Here is a 22,040-nt window from a genome sequence, read left to right on the forward strand (position 1 = left end):
AAATATTATAATAATTATAATACTAGTTTTAAAAAAACACTTTGACAAAACCTCAGTTACACATACTTACAACTAGCTGCACACATTAACATTTTATTAACTATAGTGAAAAAGCATCAGAGGTAAATGGTCCCATCTATGGCACCTCTAGTAAGACTGTCCAGTCATTATGAACAGCAATGTTTTGGCTGTAATTGTTGTCATGTGCTCCCTCCTGTCTGCAGTCTATTTGAGGCTTTTCTTGGCTCTATATATGGAAGCTTACAGCATTCAAGAGTTATCACGACACTACACACTCTCACTCATGTCAAGCTGAACACGGAGGGCATGTGAATGCCAGTCTCTATACATCCATTCAAGCTTGAAGCTTTCAGCACAAGCACACACATGGCTTTGGAAAAACCACACAGGACCTTGGGAAAGGTAAGTAACCAAATGGCCGAAAAGCCCCAGGCTATAGAATGGAAACACGATTGGCTACAGCAAGGGAATTAGTGTGTGGGTTTCCTCCTTCGGCCCTGATAGTGACTTCATTTAACCTGAAAGTTTTTCTTTTGCTGTATAAAGTTTGTAGCTGAGTTGAATTAGACTTTAATTTCAAATTATGTTTGGGGGAAGAACAGTGTCATTGTCAATGAAGATGGAAAAAAACAAATGTTGAAATATTTGCCGCTTAAAAGTTCATGGTTAGCAAGACAACAGGTTTATAGGAATGAAACAATATTTCAACACAATGAGTGTGTCATGGCTATATGTAAATATGTGAAATTAGTCATTACTAATTTCTCAGCACTAACCAAACCATTTATTTGAGTTTGGGGATCTTAATCTTATTTAAGATTATGCTTAATACAATCTAATATATAACACATATACTGTATTTTTTGAATATTTAAATTAATAAGGGCAGTGTCTGTATGTCTTCCCAATGGGACGTATAATATTTATCACAAAATAATTTAACTGTATAAATAATAATTTGCTTGACTGAGTCTTATTAGCAATACTCCCAGGGCCAGGGAGTGTTACGTGAGTGTTGTGTACCTAACGCCTTGTGTTGGCTCTGCCTCGCGTGTGTGGTGTTGCATAAGCTATATTTATCTATAAGGCATTATGCGGGATGCCTTTTACTGTATGTTTAGTGCCAATTTTAATTAGTAACAAATAACAGGACAGGTTGCAGTGAAACAAGTTTACAACCATACACAATCAGTTATGTGTTAGTGTAATGGCAGCTGAGTTTTCAGCCAATTTTAATTAGTAACAAATAACAAGACATGTTGCAGTAAAACAAGTTTACATCCATACACAATCAATTATGTGTTAGTGTAATGGCAGCTGAGTTTTCAGCCAATTTCTCGTTGCAAAGGGATGCATTTGAAAGGGTTACAGCAGTAGAATGTCAGGGACGATGCAGAACCGCCTCTCTGAGCATTGGAAATAGAATCCTGCTAATGTTTCCCAGCTTTGATGCAGTCTCTTATCATATGGCAAAACCCACAGGCCCTTGACAGCCTTTGGACTTTTTGAGCTGCGGGCAAAGGCGAGCTGGAAGTGACAGGGGTGTACTTGCTAAAGTGGGAGGGATATGGGGTTTCTTCTAAAACCAAATGGCACACCCACATGTGGATTTTAAACCCCAGCTGACACACTAGCATTTATGCAAACTTAACTCACTGGCATTCAAAACATGGCTTGAGTCTTCTGCCAAAGGCATTCTGTTTTTGTTTATCCTGCACTGACTGCAAAGCTCCTCTCAAGACAGCAACATCTGAATCAGACATTGGATAAGTACCTACTGCCTATGGTAATTCCAAAGTGAAATTCAGACCGCAGGGAATGAAAATAGATAGTTATTTACAGTGAAAACTGATAACAAGACGAGTTATTAGCTTCAAAAGGTCAGTGTAATCACAATAAATAGTTAAAATAAGACGTTAACTCTCTGCTGCACACATTTTTATATTTAGAACATGTAGTGTCCTGTTAACATATGAATGTGACTAGTAGGGTGACTTGTAAAACCTGCCCTGAGCTCAACAGATTTTAGTCTTTTAAGCATTCACAGGTTTTAGAAAGTGAAAGTGATGTGACATACAGCCAAGTATGTTGTGAATACAACATATTAGGAAATAAGCCAATAATGAACCCAGTGCCAACCTACCTGAGGCTCCTTTATGTTATTTTATGTAACAAGAAAATAAAATAATTACTGGACTGGATTCTTGCCAGACTTTTCATTGTAAAAACATCCTCTACTTCAAGACTTTGTGCAAAAAAACAACAACTAAATTTTGAAGATAATAAGCAGACAGTACACTGCTACTCTTATAACTGCTAGTTGACATGCTGTTGCAAAGTTACGTACTTTTAGTAGAAAGTCTAAAGTGGATTATCAAAATAAAGTGTAACTGAAATAACTTTCTGGGATATTGTGTTTACAGTATATGTAACTGGCCCTACTTGCACCACTCTGAATGATGTTTGAAAAAGACCCCCCTAAACCTCACTAATATCTGGGAGACAGCACCAACTCAAAATGCTCTAAAGTGCATTGTTAGTTACAATACATAGTGAATTAAGTGCAAAATCCATTGCCATACTTCTAATAAGTAACTTCTAACAAGTAGACAAGACAGAATGTTCCTATGCAACAAAAACAGTGAATGGCCATGGGTGCTTTACCATCATACAGTGCACATATGTTTTCCTGTATGGCTGTAACCACTGCCAAACTTCAACAAATCAAGTCAAATTCACAAAAACTAAGTCTGATACCAGGCAATATGCCTGAATTGCTAATATAAACACCAAAAATACACTGATAATGAAGGTTGGCTGTAAAAGAGGGATTAGACAGCACAAGACAACCTCCATTTGTTTGCTGTAAAGTTGAATCTGTGTATAGCTTGTGAAGGAAACCATTGAAAGATAAAGCTTAATATACTGATTCATGTTTCTCAGTGAAGTTAAGCTAAGTCTCGTTTTGCTGTAAACAACTCTGACTGAAGCGTCAGCTGCGTTTTATACTCAGATGTCAAATGTCTTGGAAAAAGAACTGGCCTGCATGTTTAAGTTTACAGGATTACTGTGGAAATACAACTGAAGGTCAATTCAGCATTATTGTTGTGACGGCCAAATTGTTACTTGCTAAACTAAAACTGGGCTGTAAACACAGTGCAAGTTGCATAAACATGACCACTATATTAGGCCTGTGACTTAAGAACTCATTTGACCAACAAACAGCAGTTAAACAAGTGGTAAACACTCTTACTTTTTACGGACATCAAAAAGACCAGTCTTGAAGAACAAATGAAAAGTTAACACTTTAGTTTAGGAACTAGTTCTCACTATTAACTAGTCACTTATTAGCATGCATATTACTAGCATATTGCATGTTCTTTAGTGCTTATAAAGCACATATTACTGTGTTATTCTGCATGACAATATTTTAGATTCCTTCATCCATCCAATACCTAAACTCAACAACTACCTTACAAGCACCAAATTAGAAAAACTAACTTATAAGCAGCAAATTAGGAGTTTATTGAGACAAAGGCGATAGTTAAGAGTGAGTTAATAGTGAAAATTGGATCCCAAACTAAAGTGTGACCAAATACAAAAATAAAAATAGATGACTAAATTTTAAAACTAGTCTAAACACCTGATGCAACTGTTCACAGCTGTACAGCTCTAAAGCCACTGAGCTCAGAACAGGTTTTATCCCTTTTGATTATTATTATTATTATTATTAGAAAACTTTAAGTTTAAGCAGTGAAAGTTGCCCAGTATTCAGTGCAATGGTCTTCATGTTTTGTTGCACTGCTAATCAAGGAGATGCTGGATTTGAGTTCTGTGTTCTGGAACACTATGCTAGGAAACAGCCTGGGACAAACACACCCCTTGCGTGGGTACGGACTGGAAATTTGAGCCGTAAGGAACGGTATGATCCGCATAACACTGTGGACTACTGAGAGCAAAAGAGAGCAAGTGAGATTTTATAGGTGAGTAGGAAATGCTTTCTGAGCCATTTGACTGCTTGTGTTTGTTTGTGGCTCTCACTGTCACTGTGGTTACACTACAGTGTATGTGTGCTAAGGGTGAATGTGTAAAAGGTTATATATAGTGGTTATAACAAATATATATCAATATAAATCTTTATTTAATGATCTCATGAAATGAGGCAAACGCAGTTAGGGTGATATACATGGGAGGCATATGGATTTTTTTTGCATTTGTAGGAGGTATAGGAGAAACATGGACTTTTAAGAGAACAGTAAACAGTCAAAACTAGTAAAATGGTAAAATAATAATAAAATACTTTCATCTTCAAGAATCTGCTAAAAACACATCTCTTCTATCTCTAACTTTAGCACTTTATATTCTTATTCTATTCTTAAAAAAAAATACTTGCCCCTTTTAGACTTGCACTTATTCATTTACTAACTTGTTTTCTAAAAAAAAGTTAAAAATAAAAAACAACTTACTAACTAAACTGACACTAGCTTTCTGTTCCTTTTGTATTCTTACTATTTGTTTTCTTTTCATTTATTATGCAATTAACAAAGAGAAAAAAAAGGACTAACAAGTTTCTCTATTATTTTTCTATTCTATCCGTTTTCTTTTCATTTGCTATATATAGCTTCTTTAGGCTAACTGAGACTTGTTATAGCACTTGTGCATCGTTGCTTTTTTGTTGATTTTGATTGCTTCCATTGTCCTCACTTGTAAGTCGCTTTGGATAAAAGTGTCTGCTAAATTACTAAATGTAACATAAAGGGGTAAATTAAAATCTTCACTATGTATTGCTCACAAAAAAAAAAAAAAAAAAAAAAAAACTAACAAACATGGCTACTTTTGTCAGACTATTAATGGAGAAAAGTGTTTTTGGCAAAAGAATGGTTTCAGTGCACCTACTGGCGAAACATTGACTCTTTTGGACAAAACCATGACTTGCTATGTGCTATTAATGTGCAGGTGGTATTAAAATACTTTCATTTTAATGATCATTTGATTGGACTACATTTTAATAATTTAGAATTTCTTTCGTGCTTTCAAAGTTATATACATCATATTGTTGTGCTGTATCATATATGTGATACTTACTCATTGTAATGGATTTTTGTTGGAAGTTAGAGATGGAAATAGGCAGCAGATGTGTTGGTCATATCCCCTTTTCGTCATGTATGTATCTGTATGATGTCATGTTATCTGAAATATTAAGCCAGCTGCTAAAAGTCATAAATGAGAATATTTTATTACATTGTGAGCATAGCTGCTGATTTGCATACAAAGAAATATTAAATCAATTCTAAACTCAAATTTCAAAATAACAAGAGAAGCAGCCTGAATCCATTTTTGGTGCCACTTTCTCTCTCTGTTTGAACGCAAAACACTTTGACAAGAAGCCCATGGCTGGTCTTTAAAGTCTATTTTTATCCGGCAGAAGAATGTCAAAGTTAAAATCAAAGCTGCTCACCTGAGGCTTAACACTACATACATTCGGAATAGAGAGTGCTTATTTGTTCTTATCACCAGTGTCATGAGCATATGCTCCTAATTTATCATCATCGGTAAATTGAAAAAACGGCAGTGTGAGAAGGCAGCAATTTATTATCAGTAAGGCACAGGAACTCAGTAAAAATGCCGTCCTGATTTGTAACATCATTAATTGTTTAAGCATGAGATGACCCACAATGATCAAAAGTTCTATATTGCATCATGTTGATTCCTGTTATTTAGTTGATCCACTCTGACTAATTCCTGACTGGAGGGTTGAAAATCTCCAATTAAGCTTAATTAGCGATCTTCGTTATGAAGATACACAGGCCTATTGCCTTTAAATCGACGAGAGGCACTGCCAGGCAACCCACGGCTGCATCACTTTGCATTCATAGCTCTTTTTAAGCCTTCAGCTTGTATTGCAAATATTATATGCTAATTTAAGAGTTAATTCCATTATCTCGGTATGTTCGCAATATGATGTACCATGCATTTAAAGTGATAATTAATGGCTGTTTTTTAATAGGAGTACCTTTTTGACCTCGTTCTTTTGTTTTGGTTTAAAAAATAAATAAAAAAGATGAGTGCCATTGACTGCGCGACAGAAGATATGAATAAAGCACAAAAAAAAAGAAGAAAAAAAAGAAAAATCACTTTTGTTATGATGAACAATAGGGAATCTGGCTTAAAACATGTTGTGTGGAACACTCTGCTGTGGCAACCCCTGATAACAAAGGGAGCAAGGCAAAAGAAGAGAGAGAGTTATCATGAACAATAGTATATATATATATATATATATATATATATATATATATATATATATATATATATATATATATATATATATATATTTATTTATTATGTAAATATTTATCCTGTCATACTTTATTCATTATAGCAGCAATAGAGGATGATGTGTTTCTGAAATTGCAGCCAGTAGTTAGTAAAATACTTTGTTTGTTTCCAAGCAGGAGAAGCCTCAGGTTTTATTTTCTACCACTCTATATATATATATATATATATTTATTATTATATATTATTATTATTTTATTTTTTTTGAACAACAGTCATTTTAAATGCAATGATATTACATTTCATATCCAAAGGCTGTATTTGAACATTCCATCTACACAAGCGGGGAAGGTGACAGCTACTTTGATTATAATTGGAGGGTTTGTGGGAGTGCAGATCACTATGCAGAAACTCAGAGGAGAACTACAGGCTCAAAATGCCATGTGAAATTGCTCAAAGGACCCCACTCTGTGTCATTATAGGCAATGATTATAAAGGGAGCATTTTGGAGTCTGTCATGTTGAGTCATTACAAGCAAGCCAACAAATTAGACCTTGCCAGATCAAGAAAATGATTTGCAGTTATCTGCGCAATATGCATACGACAGTCAGTGAATGGATTTTGGGTGGTCTATAGACTATGAGGTTAAGGCTGTATTCACACCAGGAAAGTCTGCTAGTTCACTTGCTTTGGTCCGGACCAATGTTGACTTTTTTTTTTTTTTTTTTTTTGGTGTAGTTTGATTTCACACTGACTTTTTTTTTTTTTTTTTTACAAGTGAAACTGTTGGAAATAGTAAACAAAACCGCACGTGTGCCAAAATCATCCCTTCATTGGATAGAAATTCTCAAGCAGGAAAAAACAGGAAGTGCAAAAACAGGCTAATCATGGAGATCTTTCATAATGCAATTTTTATTCTTTTACTGATTTGGTGTTATTAGATAATAACACATTATGAAGAATTTTATGAGCATCATATGAGACAATGTCATAAGATGTTGTAATTATGAATTGCCAGAAATAAAATCTATAGATACTTAAAGCTATCACAATGCTAGTTTTAACATTTAATCTAGATAAATGTGTGCTATTAGACACATATTCAATTGTTTGTGTGAAGAGTTGAAGCTGAAGAGTTGATGCTTCAGGACATCAGTGGAATTCAATTCAATTCAATTCAAGTTTATTTGTATAGCGCTTTTTACAATACAAATCGTTACAAAGCAACTTTACAGAAAATTATGTTTCTACAATATTTAGTAGTAGCAAGTAGTTTGTGCACAACTACTACTGTTGGAAACAAATTAAATACAACGTCATTTTTGCTCATACAGGTAAGAATAATGCATTGTTTGGAACTGTAAAGGGTCTATTTTTATTTGTGTGCACTTACAATATCAAGAAAATGTTGTGTCTTTATAAAATAAAGAAAACAGATAGGATGCACTTGCCGTTTTGGTCTTTGAACAGGAGCGCTTCACAAAAATGCACCAAAACGTATTGGGTCCTGCTGACCCAAGACTGCACAACATCACACAACTCCAACCTCTTCATTAAGTTTGAGGATGACACGACTGTGGGTCTCATTAGCAACTGAACATTGAACTGACATCCTTAAACTACCTCTTCTGACAGTTTAAATAAAGAACTTATATTTCTGCACTATTTGTTTATTTCACTGGTTTGCACTCTATGTGTCATGTGCTGGTTTATTTTCATATCTTCATATTTTATATTTAACTGTCATTATCTGTATTTTATGCTCTACTGTTAGTTTTATCTGTATGCACCCAGGGTCTGATAGTAACACAATTTACATTTTCTGTATATATGTGCTGCACATGTGAAAGAATAGACAATAAAGCAGACTGTGACTTTGACTTAGACTTTGATATGTTATAATGGATGGTGAAGGAATAGCAGACAACAGCTATCCATACTTCCATTTGTGGTTTTACTTAGTTTTGGTGATTTCAATATTATTTGGTTTACAGTGAATTTAAAACAGCTAAGGGGGTTTTAGGCACTCTGCTTCGCATCGTACCTAACAATGCCCCTTAGCTGTTATAAATTCAATGTAAACCACGGCTTCTTGGGGCTTATTGGTTTAGCAAGTGTATCTTAATTTGCTCAAATCAGGTAGGTATGACATCTGCTAGTAATCACAAACATAACACTTCTCTATCAAGAGAGCAAGCTAACAATTGTTAATTGTCAGCTTCAAAAATGTGAGCAGGAAAGGGCTGTCCCTAACTCCTACATTTATACACTGAATGGACCCTCTGTTTCTAGCACATTCCAATGAATATACAACAGCTTGAAAGCAATCTGGCAGAGCAGATATTTTCATTCTCAAACCGTTTCATGTCAACAGCAGATCTAAAGTCAGCAGAAGGTAAAACATTTATTTTAAAGTTATACTCTATTCTGCCATTTTAGAATTTGGATGCACAGAACATGTATGCTACGCAAGCATTCTTTAATTCCTCAAATGTTGTAGGAATTGAAGTGTCAAGGTCTCCTATGTCATTATTTTTAAGGTGGGAAACAATTCTGAAATGTTATTACTATTAGCAAGACAGGCACATATTTCATGTTTAGGAGCTCTGTTTACTAAATATATTAAACTGGAATCCAGATAAGGCGTGATTGCAAAATGAAGTGGTGTGAATTGCAGCTGCATGATTTTGTAATCACTGCTCTTGATTCATGACACCGCAGTTTATGTTACACTGAATGCTCCAATCAGACAGTGTGAGGATGCAACATTTCTGCTAATCTGTACACAGCACTCGTTTTGATTCTATCATTTGTTGGCGCAGACAGAAGCTTGATGGCTCTTTGTTATTTTCGTTTGCTTCATGCTGTTCCTCTGTGTCCACAGAAATCACTTTAATAGTATGTCTATTTTACAGGTCACCACCGTATTTGCAACTAAGCTGAAGTCTTTCACCTTTGTGCCACTTCTAAAAAGACTGCCCGTTGAGAACAGGGCTTGGAAAAAGGTACTTCAGACAAGCAGACCAAACAAGGTAAGAACTATTCTTGAGACATCTCAGTATGGTTCCTGTTATGTGTGCCCTACTGTGTCACTCAAAAGCATGAGAGGAAAAAACATCACACTACTGGAGCCCATTCTTCATACATTGCTAACTCGATTAGCTGGATTTGATTGTTTACGATTTCGCTTGATCTTGGATGATTTGGTTCTTCGAAGCTCGTCCCGGAGTTGCTGTCATAGCAACAGGTCCATAAGGTCAGGAGTAGGCTTATTAACAGGGGCGGGTCGATTGGCCACCCCAGGTGCCCCCCTTATAAGATGTCTTGTGATTGGTGAAGTTCGCGATTCAAAGAAGTGCAGCGTCTTCAGAGAAACAACGCTCGTCGCGATCTTGGACTTAATTAATTAATTCTTGACCTGGGTCTTCAGTCTGTGATTAACTCACCTCATGTCTGACAAGTCTTCGGGTTCAAATCATTCCTTAGACCCATGCGCTATTTCTGACATTTCTGTCACTGTGTTTTTGTTACTGTTTCTTGAGGATCTGTGGTGTTATTATTTTATAAATAAATAAAACCTTTTTATAAATAAAATATTGATTAATTTGTCTTTTTGACTGTCTATCTGTAAATAAACACTAGGCTATATAATAATATAATAATCCAAGTATTTATAGCCTAGTTTAATTTTTAATCCATTTTTAATAATATATGTATAAGATGCTTGCTCAAAAAGGACATAATGACATAAATTAAAAGCAAACAACATTTTGAATCCTAAACGAGTAACACTACAGTTCTATAGTCTACTCTGAAGGGTGAACTCAAAAGACATAAATCATACAACACGGTCATTTTTGAAGATTAGAATCCACTGTAAAAAAAAAAAAAAAAAAACAATCAGTGATGTCGCAGTCATAGAGACGACTCGTTCTTCCCTAGTCACATTAAAGATTCGTCGTTCAAGAACGACACATCACAAGACACCAAACGAGCTGGTAGGTAACCTTTATGTATGGTTTAAAATGTTTGTATGGTTTTCTCAGATCAATGTTTTTACCCCGTCAGGCTCTGCTCGCGTTGGTCGTGGTTGATTTCAATCGAACGTTCAGTCAACGTTTAATAAAACACAATAAAAGTAAAATACGCTGGGGGCTATCAAACAATAAACAGTCATGTTGATTTGCATATTTTGTATCAGTTTATTTTGTGACAGTGACCACATATAGCAAGATTGCACCAAATGACAATATGCACAGAATGTTCCATAATAATAATTGTCTGGTGACACGTTACTTGTTAATGCATGAGAGTAAGTCAGTTAGAGAGTCAGTTAAATTGTCAGGCCTAACTTAGCCATTTACACATGAAATGTTGTGGATGCATTCTGTGCATTTCATTTACAATTTGAATGTTTTTTTTTTTTTTTTTTGAGATTGAGAAAAACAGACACACATAAGTGTTTCTTTTGAAGGCAGGGAAGAGAGCAGTGGCAAGCCATGAAAAGAAGTAAAGATATAGGGAGTTTCTTTCAATGAAAAAAATTAATAAATATATGGGATGACAAAATCTAAATTAATCAAAAATGTGGTTTATTACTGCATTTGTTTACAAGTAACTTATTCAAGTTAATAATAATAATAAAATCAATAGGATATACGTAATACACTCTAGAACTTTTTTTTTTTTGGCAACTGGCGGCCACCCCATTAGGAGGCAGTGCCCCAGCATGCCCCCCCCCCCACTGAAAATGCTCTAGACACGCCCCTGATTATTAAATGTAAACATAATTAGATTGCATCCTTTTAAGCAGAATCGATACTTAAAATCGGTCAATTATTTAATAATTTAAACAATAAACAATGTTTTGAATGATCCACAAATAACATAGAACTCTAGAGCAGCGGACTTTATTCAGACCAGTATAAGTGAAAGTGACATGAAATTCAGCCAAGTATGGTGACCCATACTCAGAATTTGTGCTCTGCATTTACCCCATCCAAAGTGCACACACACAGAGCAGTGAACACACACCCGTAGCAGTGAGCATCATTTATGCTGCGGTGCCGTTGGGGGATCAATACCTTCCTCAAGGGCACCTAAGTCGTGGTATTGTCAGCCCGAGATTCGAACCCACAACTCTAGGGCTAGGAGTCAAACTCTCTAACCACTAGGCCACGGCTTCCCCAAATTACTTGTTTTCCTACCAATAATGGAAGGAAAACAAATGATAATGAGCAACTAGAAGAACTAAGGTGAGCCTTCCTTCCAGGAGTGGAGCACAGAATTGGCAAAAGTGGCATCATATGAAAAAAATCTATTTCAACATCAATGACAGGGTGGAAAAGTATGTGGCGAAATGGGGAAAATATGTACAATATATTGCAACCAGATAAGAGCTTGGTGCTTGTTGAAAATGACCTTTTTGCTTAATCATATTATTTTATTTTGTTCATTCAAAATCATCACTATGGGATACATGTTAAGATGTCAATTGTAAGTTAAATACATTTTTTGATTACAATGTATCAGTGATGTTCTAAAACTCAATCAAATACTAATTAAAAAAGAATAATATTTAAACAATAATTTGTACAATAATTTAAACAATGCTAATTTACAAATTAAATTAAAATAATATAATAATGTTGTTTATTGCTGTCACGTAACAAATCCGCTTCAAAGACAACATTAAAATAATTGCTAATTACAACATTAAATACCAATGTAAAACCTGTACAAACACTAGAAATCGTGTATATGAATAATTGGGAATCATGCAAAAGATACAAATAAATTAAAAATACTGCACATTTAATTTATCTATTATAATATTTATGTAGTTTCGTTCACTTGGTTGTTTCCTTATACAGGTCCAGAAATTTGTCAAGTTTTCGTCAGGTGTCTTTTTTAATTATATGATTTTATTACATTGCTGTATTGCCTCCAGCCAATCGCTGCATTGCTGATTGTGGTTTCGAGTATCGATAAATCTGCCCTTTTTGAGGAACATGAGAATAAGCAGTGGTCTTACCCAGGGAACAGGTTAAATATTGACTTTGTGCTTTTCAAATCCCATATGCTGTTTTTTTTTTTTTTTATGGACATGAATGTTTTGAAAACTTGTAAAGAATCTTTATGCATCTCTTGCCATTTAATGACAGTTCATGTGAACAAGCTTACAAATACCACTATAGAAGTGCCATAATTCTCTCACATTCTAACAGAGATGTATAAAGTACTAGAGAACCATACTTGAGTAAAAGTACAAGTGCTCTATCAAAAAAGTGACTTGAGTAGAAGTAGAAGTGCTCTTTAAGCACCACACTTAAGTAGAAGTACTAAAGTATTCAACATTTTTTGTACTTAAGTATTGCAAGTAGTCTATTTTAAAATTTACTTCTCAAGTACTGAAAGTAAAAGTAGAAGTATTGTGTTATGTAGCTATTAAAGAAAGTAGTCAAAAGTTTGAACATATTGTTTTTACTATTTCAAATGATTAACCTAAAGGACAATCACAATTCCTTTGACTGTGACTTCTTGTAAACAAAAAACGGTTACTAGGGTTAGTTAGCCCAATTTGCAAAATGATGTCATTAATAACTTACCCTCATGTTGTTTCAAACCTGTAAGACATCAGAGGGTCATTTAGAATTTTTTGAAGCATCGAAAATACATTTTGGTCCAAAAATAGCAAAAACTAGACTTTATTCAACATTGTCTTCTCTTCCGTGTCTGTTGTTATTAGACAGTTAAAAACAAAGCAGTTTGTGATATCTGGTTCGCGAACGAATCATTAGATGTAACCGGATCTTTTTGAACCAGTTCACCAAATCGAACTGAATCGTTTTAAACAGTTCGCTTCTCCAATACGCATTAATCCACAGATGAATTAAGCAGTTAACTTGTTTAATGTGTCTGACACTCCCTCTGAGTTAAAACAAACCAATATCCCGGAGTAATTCATTGACTCAAACAGTACACTGACTGAACTGATGTGAAGAGAGAACTGAAGATGAACACCGAGCCGAGCCAGATAATGACTCGTTCACGAGTCAAGAACCGTTTCTGTCCATAGTTTCTGTCAGACGCGTCCGATTCGTGAACCGAGGAGCTGATGATACTGCGCATGTGTGACTTAGCGTGAACCAGACAGACACAGAGCGTCTGAACCGAACTGATTCTTTTGGTGATTGATTCTGATTCTGTGTTAATGTTATGAGCCCAGGTGCAGTAAACGCCAATGACGCCATTGCATCGAGCGCAAAAGAATCGGTGAACTGTTTTCTTCAACTGGTTTATTGAATCGAACTGTCAGAAAGAACTAACGTTACTGGTCATCCGAAAACCGATGCAACCGGTTCTTGACTCGTGAACGAGTCATTATCTGGCTCGGCTCGGTGTTCATCTCTCTCTTCACAGCAGTTCAGTCAGCACGCGCAGTCTTCTTAATCGCTTGATTCGCTCAATGATGTGCCAGCTTCATCAAACCTGCCATCTACAGTTCTGGCAGTGGTTTGTAATGGAATGATTCGTAACATTATTATAATTGTAACGAGTAACGATGCAGCACATAAAAAAAATATCGGAGTAAAAGTATTAAACTCAGCGAAAATATGTACCGAAGTAAAAGTGGAAGTAGGAGAAAAAAATAATACTCTAGTAAAGTACAGATACCGCCTTTTAGTACTTAAGTACAGTAGTGAAGTAGTTCTACTTCGTTACTATACATCTCTGCATTCTAATCACATGTAGATTTTACTACTCTTTGATTTGCCTTAACCTGTGATAAATTCAATTGAATGTGTATGATTCGGAAAGGCACACACCCCTTAATAAAAGTTCAAACAGCTAAAAATGCATATTTGTGCAAAAACCCAGTCCTGAGGTCAAAAGAACTGCATATAGAGCTCAGGAATGAATTATGCAATGTACTTATTCCACTTTTTCCTTTTTCATTTTTAAATGTGCTTAGTTGTCACATCTATATTTTTTATTTTTTTTTGCATTGTAATTATGGTGTATGTAATGTAGATTGATGTGGGGGAAAAAAAGTTGTTTAAAGCAGTTTAATATAAGGCAGCAACATAACAAAATGTGAGAAAATGAAGGGGTGTAAATACTTTCACATGACACTTTAACAGCATCTGGGTTTAAAAAAAATGGTGAGTAGGAAATACCAGAATGTTTATATTTTTATATATTTATTAAATATTTTATATTTATTACTTTATGGTGCAAATACTACACAAATATAGAGGGAGTGGTGTTTAGTTATTACAGGTCAAATTCTACCCAGAGTCCCTTAGCAGAGGATGACCTATGTGTGTGTATGAAAGTGAAAATGTGAAAGTTATTTTTTGAAGGGCTTATACAATCAGAGTGGGTCATGTGTACTTGTATGTGAGCAATACACGAGGGACATTGACTTCTGGTAAAAAGATGTTCAAGCTGGAAGGGGAAACACACGCACATATAAAAGCATTCTTATATTGTCAAGATGCTCGGGAGCTAGAAATAGCCATCTGTAGCAGAGGCTTGCTTTGGGACAGCTGCCGTTTCAGATTTGGTAGCACATAGTTTCTTTTCCTGTTCCAATGTTAGACTTCACAGGAGCCAGGGGACACTGAGACAAGCATGGCGGAAGAGGGTGTCTACAAAGCAGAGGCTGTTTATGTCCAAGATCCTGAAGAGGCCCAGCTTGAAGAAATGCTCCAAAACACCACTCAAAAAGAGGTGAGTGTTTTAGTACATTCTGTTCCAGGGCAAACACAACCTCCTGATGAAACTGTTTTACTCCCTGCTGTACCTTCGTAAAAATTGCATATTATAAATATGTAATTACAAAATGACTGACCAGGAAATAAGTTATTGAAGGAAGGACAGTAATTTAGAGATGAATTACTGTTTGTAGAGGACATCTTAATTATTTGAGTTGCTTTGGGATGATTTCTTAATATCTTTTAATGGGATACATCATGATATTAAATATGCTGGTCACACACGGCTGTTTCCTGTGCTGATCAGAGGTACTTGCAATCCCCTGTTAATTAAAAACACACATTAGTGCACCTACACAGTAGATCAAGTTCTGCGAGAGCAACTGATGGATACGAATGTTTATTGAGTCTAATTAATCCGTGCCACTAATGTCTAACAGATGCTTAAAGATAATGACTGTTTTTCTAAACAGGTTTTAAAGACTCCTTCGGCCAACGGCATGAAAAATTGGGTTGCAATTTTTAAACTTGATATTTAAGAATAGATTTCCACTTTGCATTGGTCAACAGGTGCCTACATCACAGTGTATTGCAACAAACGTTACAATCATTGGTTGCATGGCTAAGTGTCACTTTAAGCTGGGAAATGCTTCTGATGCAGGTTCAATAATAAACCCCATGTGGTCTCTGTGTTTTGTACAATTTGTAGTAAACAATAATCATACATCATTGCAATCATTGCTCAAATGAAGTCTGTTTATGGTTCTTTAATTTTTTCTTTCTTTCTCAGATTCTGTCAACTGACAATTTAACCCTTAAATCACTCACCACGCTAGCTGGTCCTCACACAGAATCTGGTAGCATGACCCCCGAGCCTAGCCTAGCCACCATGGAAACCAGTGATAACAAACACCCAGGCATTTCTCGGCTAGGCTTTCACAACACTTCACAGGCTGCTGAGGTCAGCTCAGGTCTGTTTTTAAATAGCTCATCTCAGAGAGAGGAGGCCCTTAGCCCTGCCAGCTCCATGGATTTTTTGACTTCCCCTGCTTCTTCTAAGGAGTCTATTCTCTCTGAGGGCTGGGACAAGGAGAGGAGCTGGTCAGCACTCCACATGTTCTCACGGGATGGTTCTCCTGGCCCCTTTAGTGGCACGGTTTCCCCATGTTCTTCCATAAGATCAGGGACCTTCACACCCTCTGTGGTGAGAATCAAACGACACTCCTTGGCTCCAGGCTCTAGTCTGCTGCAGATGTCATCTGCTTGTGAAACACCCTGCTGTGACAGTCGGGTAAGCTCACCCTGTCCTCTTACGCCCCGTGCCCGGCACAGACTGCCTCCAACCCAGCTCTCCCTGTTAACGGCCATCCTCAGGAAAGGTCGGCTGCCTGTCCTGTCCTCTGCTTTTCAAAGACCTTACACACCCTGCTGGCCCATCAGTCCAATTAATGTGTCCTCCTGTTCAGCATGCTCAGCTGCCTCTTCTGTTGCACCCATGACCATCTCTAAAGCAAAGTCTTGTACCTCTATAGATAGACCCCATACTGAGCATTGCCAGGTTTCAAAGACACAACTACGGAAACCAGACCATAGTTCTCTTTCAGTATCATCAGTTGTCAAGACACCTTATGAAATCCCACTAATGAAACCACCAGAAAGACTAGACTCATGTCAACATTTCACTAGTACAAGTGGCATCGTCTCGCCTACAAAAAACATCCCTTCACCAAGCTTACCTGGACTCCAGCCAACCAATTCTCACTTGTTGAAATCAGGTCACAAAGGAAATCGTTTGCCGACAGTTCCTAGCTCTCTTTTGTGCAGCTCCCTATCCAGGATGAACTCCTCATCTCCTAAACCCACCTCTCTGTCTTGCTTCAGCCCTGAAAACCAGAAAAATCCATCAGTGTCAGTGGATCGCCCTGCATCTATAGAACCAAACAAACCTTTAGCATCCTTAATGCTGAACGAAGAAACAAAATCTCCTGATAGGTCAGAAAAATATTCACTAGCACTAAAACAGGGTCCGAAATCATCTGAGCTCTCCAGTGCACCATTTCAGAAAGATACAGCAAGTTCATCTGACAATTTAGACTCCTCGGTATCAAAACCCGCACAAAATTCATGTAAATCTTCCTCCTTTCCTACTCTGAAACACACAATTGAATTGCATAATAATTCCATATCTCCTGTTTTGAGTCACAAGGAGAGTAAACAAAATATTATTTTCCAAAATTGTGGCAAAAGAGATGTCGAAGGAGTGCACCTATCATCTCCCACTCCCAGACAAGTGGGTCTCACCGGCCTGTCCTACACACCACCAGCCTCTCCTGCTTATACCCCAGTCCACCTGAGCTCCCGCTCTTCCACCCCAGACCGCTACACCCTCTCGCCCTCCCCAGCCATCCCAAGCCGTCAACTCTCCCCCTCACCCTCATACTCCTTCTGTTCATCACCCTCTCCATCCCTATGGTGCAGCACACCAGACTGCACAGATGGGGACTGTAAAAATAGAAAGGTACAGTGCATGCCCTTTCGCCGTTACCTGCATGCAGCTTGCATGCTCTACTGCTGAGCATTGACATTCATTCAATGAGTGACATGCATTCTCAATCGCAGCCTTCCACATTGCTGGGAAACATGATATGCATCATACTCGTGCAAGAACAGTACATCTTTGGAAAAGGGCATGTTTTGCATTTTGCATGTTTTGTGTTTGCTTGTGATCTTGGGTTATGCAATATTTGCATGATTTAATGCAGAAGATATATTTGCACATCTCTCTGTTGGCAGAACAGCAGAAAGTTCCACATAACATACAGACTGAGATAATGGTGAACTGACGGTGTGTCAGTTAATGGCAGTCACAGGCATGCACTGAAAAAGTGAAACAAATCCATGTCATTTATCTTGGTTTTTAAACAGAAATTACTGTGGAATTTATTAATATTGGTTGTAACAAATTACAGGTTTATTTTAAGGTGTTTTTGTTTTTATATCCATACATTCATTTTTTTCCAGTAAAATAAATTGGCCATTTAAAATAAAATTGATTAATCATGGCGCCCATCCTTAGGGCATAGCACAGCTGTGTTGTTTTAATTCTGCTTTTGACTTTCTTCGATTTCTAAATCATTCTTTCCTACTATAGACATACAAGATCAAATCCACCTACAAGGCACTCGCTGCTATTCCCACAAATACTCTGCTCTTGGAACAGCAGGTGAGCTGATTTATCTAACTGCTCTAAATGACAGCTATTCACTGTCGTCTATCATTCACTGTCAGTATAAGCAATTATACTGCTGCTGTTTTTCTGGATTCCATGCAATTATATATTCCTTAAAGGGGGTCATTGGATGCTAATGGAAGAGGGTGAAACTAAATCATTGGTTTTATTTTTTTATTTATTTTTTTCTGTTGATGGACAGCCGAATTAAATTGTTCATAAGTGGTCAAAAGGAATCTTAACAGAGTGAGCAGAATGACTCATCCACATTGCACACCTCATTAAACATTATAGTAGAGGATAAAATGTGCTGGACAGGGTCATATGTACAGTGAGATAATCAGAAAAATGAAGAGAACATGCTCATCTTTGGGATTTAGCAGCTTTAACAACCCCTTTCTACATACCCATTGTTAAGGTCAGGACTGTCATTAGAAGAATCATTTGTAGTCTACAACTCTTACATTTCTCCTTTCTGAAGGCTATAGATGAAGAGGTCAACAAGAAAGAGACTTCATTTAACCCTGCGGACAAGTATTCTTGGGAGGACCCACATGCAGAGGTAGAATGAGCTCAATGATTGGGTGATATGACAGAATACAGTGCACTGACTCCTAGAATCTGTAGAGAATATGCTATATTATATGTTATATTTTGGTTTTCGTTTTAAATCCAATTAAAACAAAAAAAATGAAGTAGCTATGCTACCGCTGCTCTACCATGGAGGGCCATGCATGTTTAATTTAACAGATTTAGTAATGAAATTAAATGAAGTACCATTGTGAAGTATTTCATGTCCTGGATTATCCCAAACTAGGCATTACTGTGAACTGTTCTTCTCTCTTTGCAGATGTGCTCTCCTGCGCAGCTGCGTCAGCAGACCGCAGAACTGTACGCAACCATTGATGAAGTCCTTGAGGACTCAATCCAACAATCTCAAGTGAACAAAGCCAATGTGAAGTCTTTGACAGCGGTGGCATCAAGGGTATGTAATTAAAAATGAACACTGGGAATTTTCTCATCTTCATTTTGATTAGTCACAATGGCATCACATTCAGCCAGAACATAAATGAAAGTGCTTTCTAGGAATAAAAACAAATTCTTGATTGTGTATACAGTATAACAGCCTTCACCCAGACTAAAGCATCACAATGACTGAGTTATAAAATGTATTTTCTCACCCAGGAGAAGATATAAAAGATAAATAAATCAAACAATGGAATAGAATGTCAAACATTCTTTGTGCTGCAATTGCTGATGATTTTCAATTTAGACCTATGTTAGCAAAATTAAGATTTTAGTCCTCCACTCTAATCAATCTTCAGCCAGGTCTTTAGCCTTTTAGCCCCTGCTGTTCAAACCCAGCTTGCCATTTTGATTAAGCGCACTGTGCTTGCTTTGAAACATGTGCCACTTTTCAACTGCTGACAGCTTTCTTAACTCATTTTTTTTCTTTTATTCTCAACTACTGAAGCCACAGACGTCATCACCATCTCCAAAACTATTGGGACGGGAAACGAGATATGTAAGTTTTTCCATTAGTTTTTCATCTCTGTACATAATTTATGCACAGACTTCATACGAAGGCGGCAAATCTGAGAAATCATTCATTATAAAAACTCTCTGAGTATTAGTTCTGGAAATATTCTTATTTTGCCGTAAATGCAAAAAAATATTCAGAAAATAAAGATTGCTAACACTTTGAAAACATTGCCCATTTTCAGAGCCACTTCTATTAGTCAAACTATTTTTGTATGCCAGTGAATCTAAATATGCAAACCAGTCTAGAGCCCAGATTTAATATTTTTTACTCCTAGATTTTAGACAAAAGTATAGAAACTGATCGAATGCACAGTCTGATTTTCCCCTGTTGTTCACAAAAAACATTTTGGGGTTTCAACCCACCAGTTTAAAAATTTCACTATAAGGCTCAAACATTTCTGTAGCCTGGAGAGTATTCATTCAGATGCAATTCCATTATCCAGCCTACAGCACATGACACCACACTAGAATTATAGAAGTGAACAAATTACAATTCAACTATAAACTTCCAGCCATGTTTAATTCTTCCTTTGTTTTGCAGTAAAGCTAGAAATAAGGTGTATTGTTTGAGGTTGCAGGCTTCCTAACATTTCCTGTGGTATTCACTTTATAATAATGGCATTTTAGACCCATGTTTACATTCTGAGACAAGAATTTAACTTCGCCTGGACAGTTGTAGCAGATTTTCTTGACAGGCTTTGAAGAGTTAGTTTGTTCCTGTACCACAGGTTTTGGCAACAGGATAATTTCAAGGGAAAATTACAAACTCTGAAAATATTACACACATAGAGGGATCCATAGCTGAATAATATGATATAAAATCTATAATATGAATCACTTCGAAAAAAATAAAATTAAGCGGACATTGTGGAAAGCACTCATGTAAAAAATATATCCTGGTAGCATGTGAAATGTCATATATTCACCATTTTCTTAAATCCCCCCCTCTAGGCAAGCTCTTCTCAACCCTCTGTAACTACAGAAAAAGCACTGGTAAGCAGTTGATCTTGATGTAAATGAATTTGAGCTTCATATTTCTTTTCATTGAAAATAAGCCTCAGTTTTTGCTACATTGCACTCTAAAAATTGCAAATTGAAAAACAACTTATTTTGGCAACCGAGGGCTGGGTTGTTTTGTTTTGGTTGTTTTACACACACAGAATGACTATCAGAAGGTAAATATTTATTAAAATACAAGAAAGAAATAGTCAAAAGTAAAATACATGTAAGAACAAATGCAGAAAAGTATGGCATTAACCGCTACAGAGTTTATAAATACTAATAATAATAATAATAATAATAAAAAAAACATTTGTTGAATATAATTTTTAAAATCAAATTAGACTTTTTTATTATTATTTTATATATTGTATACAAATATTATACAAAAACACTCTTATACAATAACTGTACAATGAATTAATAGTTCAGTTCTTTGCTAACTATTCTGGCATGACAGTAAATAAACCACAAAATAAACAACGATATTATAACATTTATCAGAAACATACAGTATGTGTGAAAGAATGTGAGCATGTGTATGAATGACAGAGTGTAAACTCTGTTTCTACTAAACAACACAGAACATACATTTAACATTTTGTTTTTACGGATTATACACTTACAGTTTGTTTAATAGTCCATGAATACAGATCATGCATCACTGTCAATTTTCATGATCTGTTTAGGGTAATTTATGTAGTCGTGAAGAAGCCCCATCAGTACAGCATGTGACATCTTTTAAATCATCCAGGGCAGCGTCCTCCTTTAAAACCACCGCTGCATCATTTAAGATTAAAGGACATTCTCTTCTCTGACCAGCATTCATCCCAGTCACCACCTGTTCTTCATCAGTGGATGTAAATAGAGAAAAACCTTTGAAAAAACAAACAAACATTTAATTAAAAAACTATCCATTTTCAGATAGAGGTGCATCCATATCCGTAAGGATAGGTAAATAAATGGTTTTATAATTTCAACACTTTGTGTAGTTGTTTAATGTCTCTGTCTACCACAGCTCTCTAGAATGCTATAATGGCAGCACTATGGTGAGGGCTTGTAATATTGTTTAAATAAATATATTGCTTTAGAAAGCTACTTCTTTACTGAAACTGTAAAGCAGACAAGATATTTACATACCTCACAAATTTGGATGTACATGGAGTCAGAACCTCGGTTTAACATTTCATCTGAAGGACGTTGCTTGTTGACAGTATAGTGTCCCCATCACTACACTGGGGTGCTAGGACCCACAC

The 22,040-nt window shown here is 36.3% G+C and overlaps 1 protein-coding gene across 2 annotated transcripts in view; it reads left to right on the forward strand.

The window, feature by feature from the left end:
* The first annotated feature begins 284 nt into the window (after nucleotides 1-284).
* The window catches only part of mlip (muscular LMNA-interacting protein), a 53,785-nt gene continuing 32,029 nt past the window's right edge, over nucleotides 285-22,040 (forward strand). The window contains exons 1-9 of one of the 2 annotated variants that reach the window (XM_026224732.1): nucleotides 285-423; nucleotides 9,210-9,326; nucleotides 14,899-15,030; nucleotides 15,805-17,532; nucleotides 18,166-18,237; nucleotides 18,725-18,805; nucleotides 19,094-19,228; nucleotides 19,718-19,768; nucleotides 20,737-20,778. In XM_026224732.1, coding sequence (XP_026080517.1) covers nucleotides 334-423; nucleotides 9,210-9,326; nucleotides 14,899-15,030; nucleotides 15,805-17,532; nucleotides 18,166-18,237; nucleotides 18,725-18,805; nucleotides 19,094-19,228; nucleotides 19,718-19,768; nucleotides 20,737-20,778 — 2,448 coding nt within the window. In that variant the 5' untranslated portion in view covers nucleotides 285-333. The remainder of the gene's footprint in view (nucleotides 424-9,209; nucleotides 9,327-14,898; nucleotides 15,031-15,804; nucleotides 17,533-18,165; nucleotides 18,238-18,724; nucleotides 18,806-19,093; nucleotides 19,229-19,717; nucleotides 19,769-20,736; nucleotides 20,779-22,040) is intronic. The other variant, XM_026224733.1, reaches the window with a different exon arrangement.

This window comes from Carassius auratus, chromosome 38, assembly GCF_003368295.1.
Source record: "Carassius auratus strain Wakin chromosome 38, ASM336829v1, whole genome shotgun sequence".
Lineage (NCBI taxonomy): Eukaryota > Metazoa > Chordata > Actinopteri > Cypriniformes > Cyprinidae > Carassius > Carassius auratus.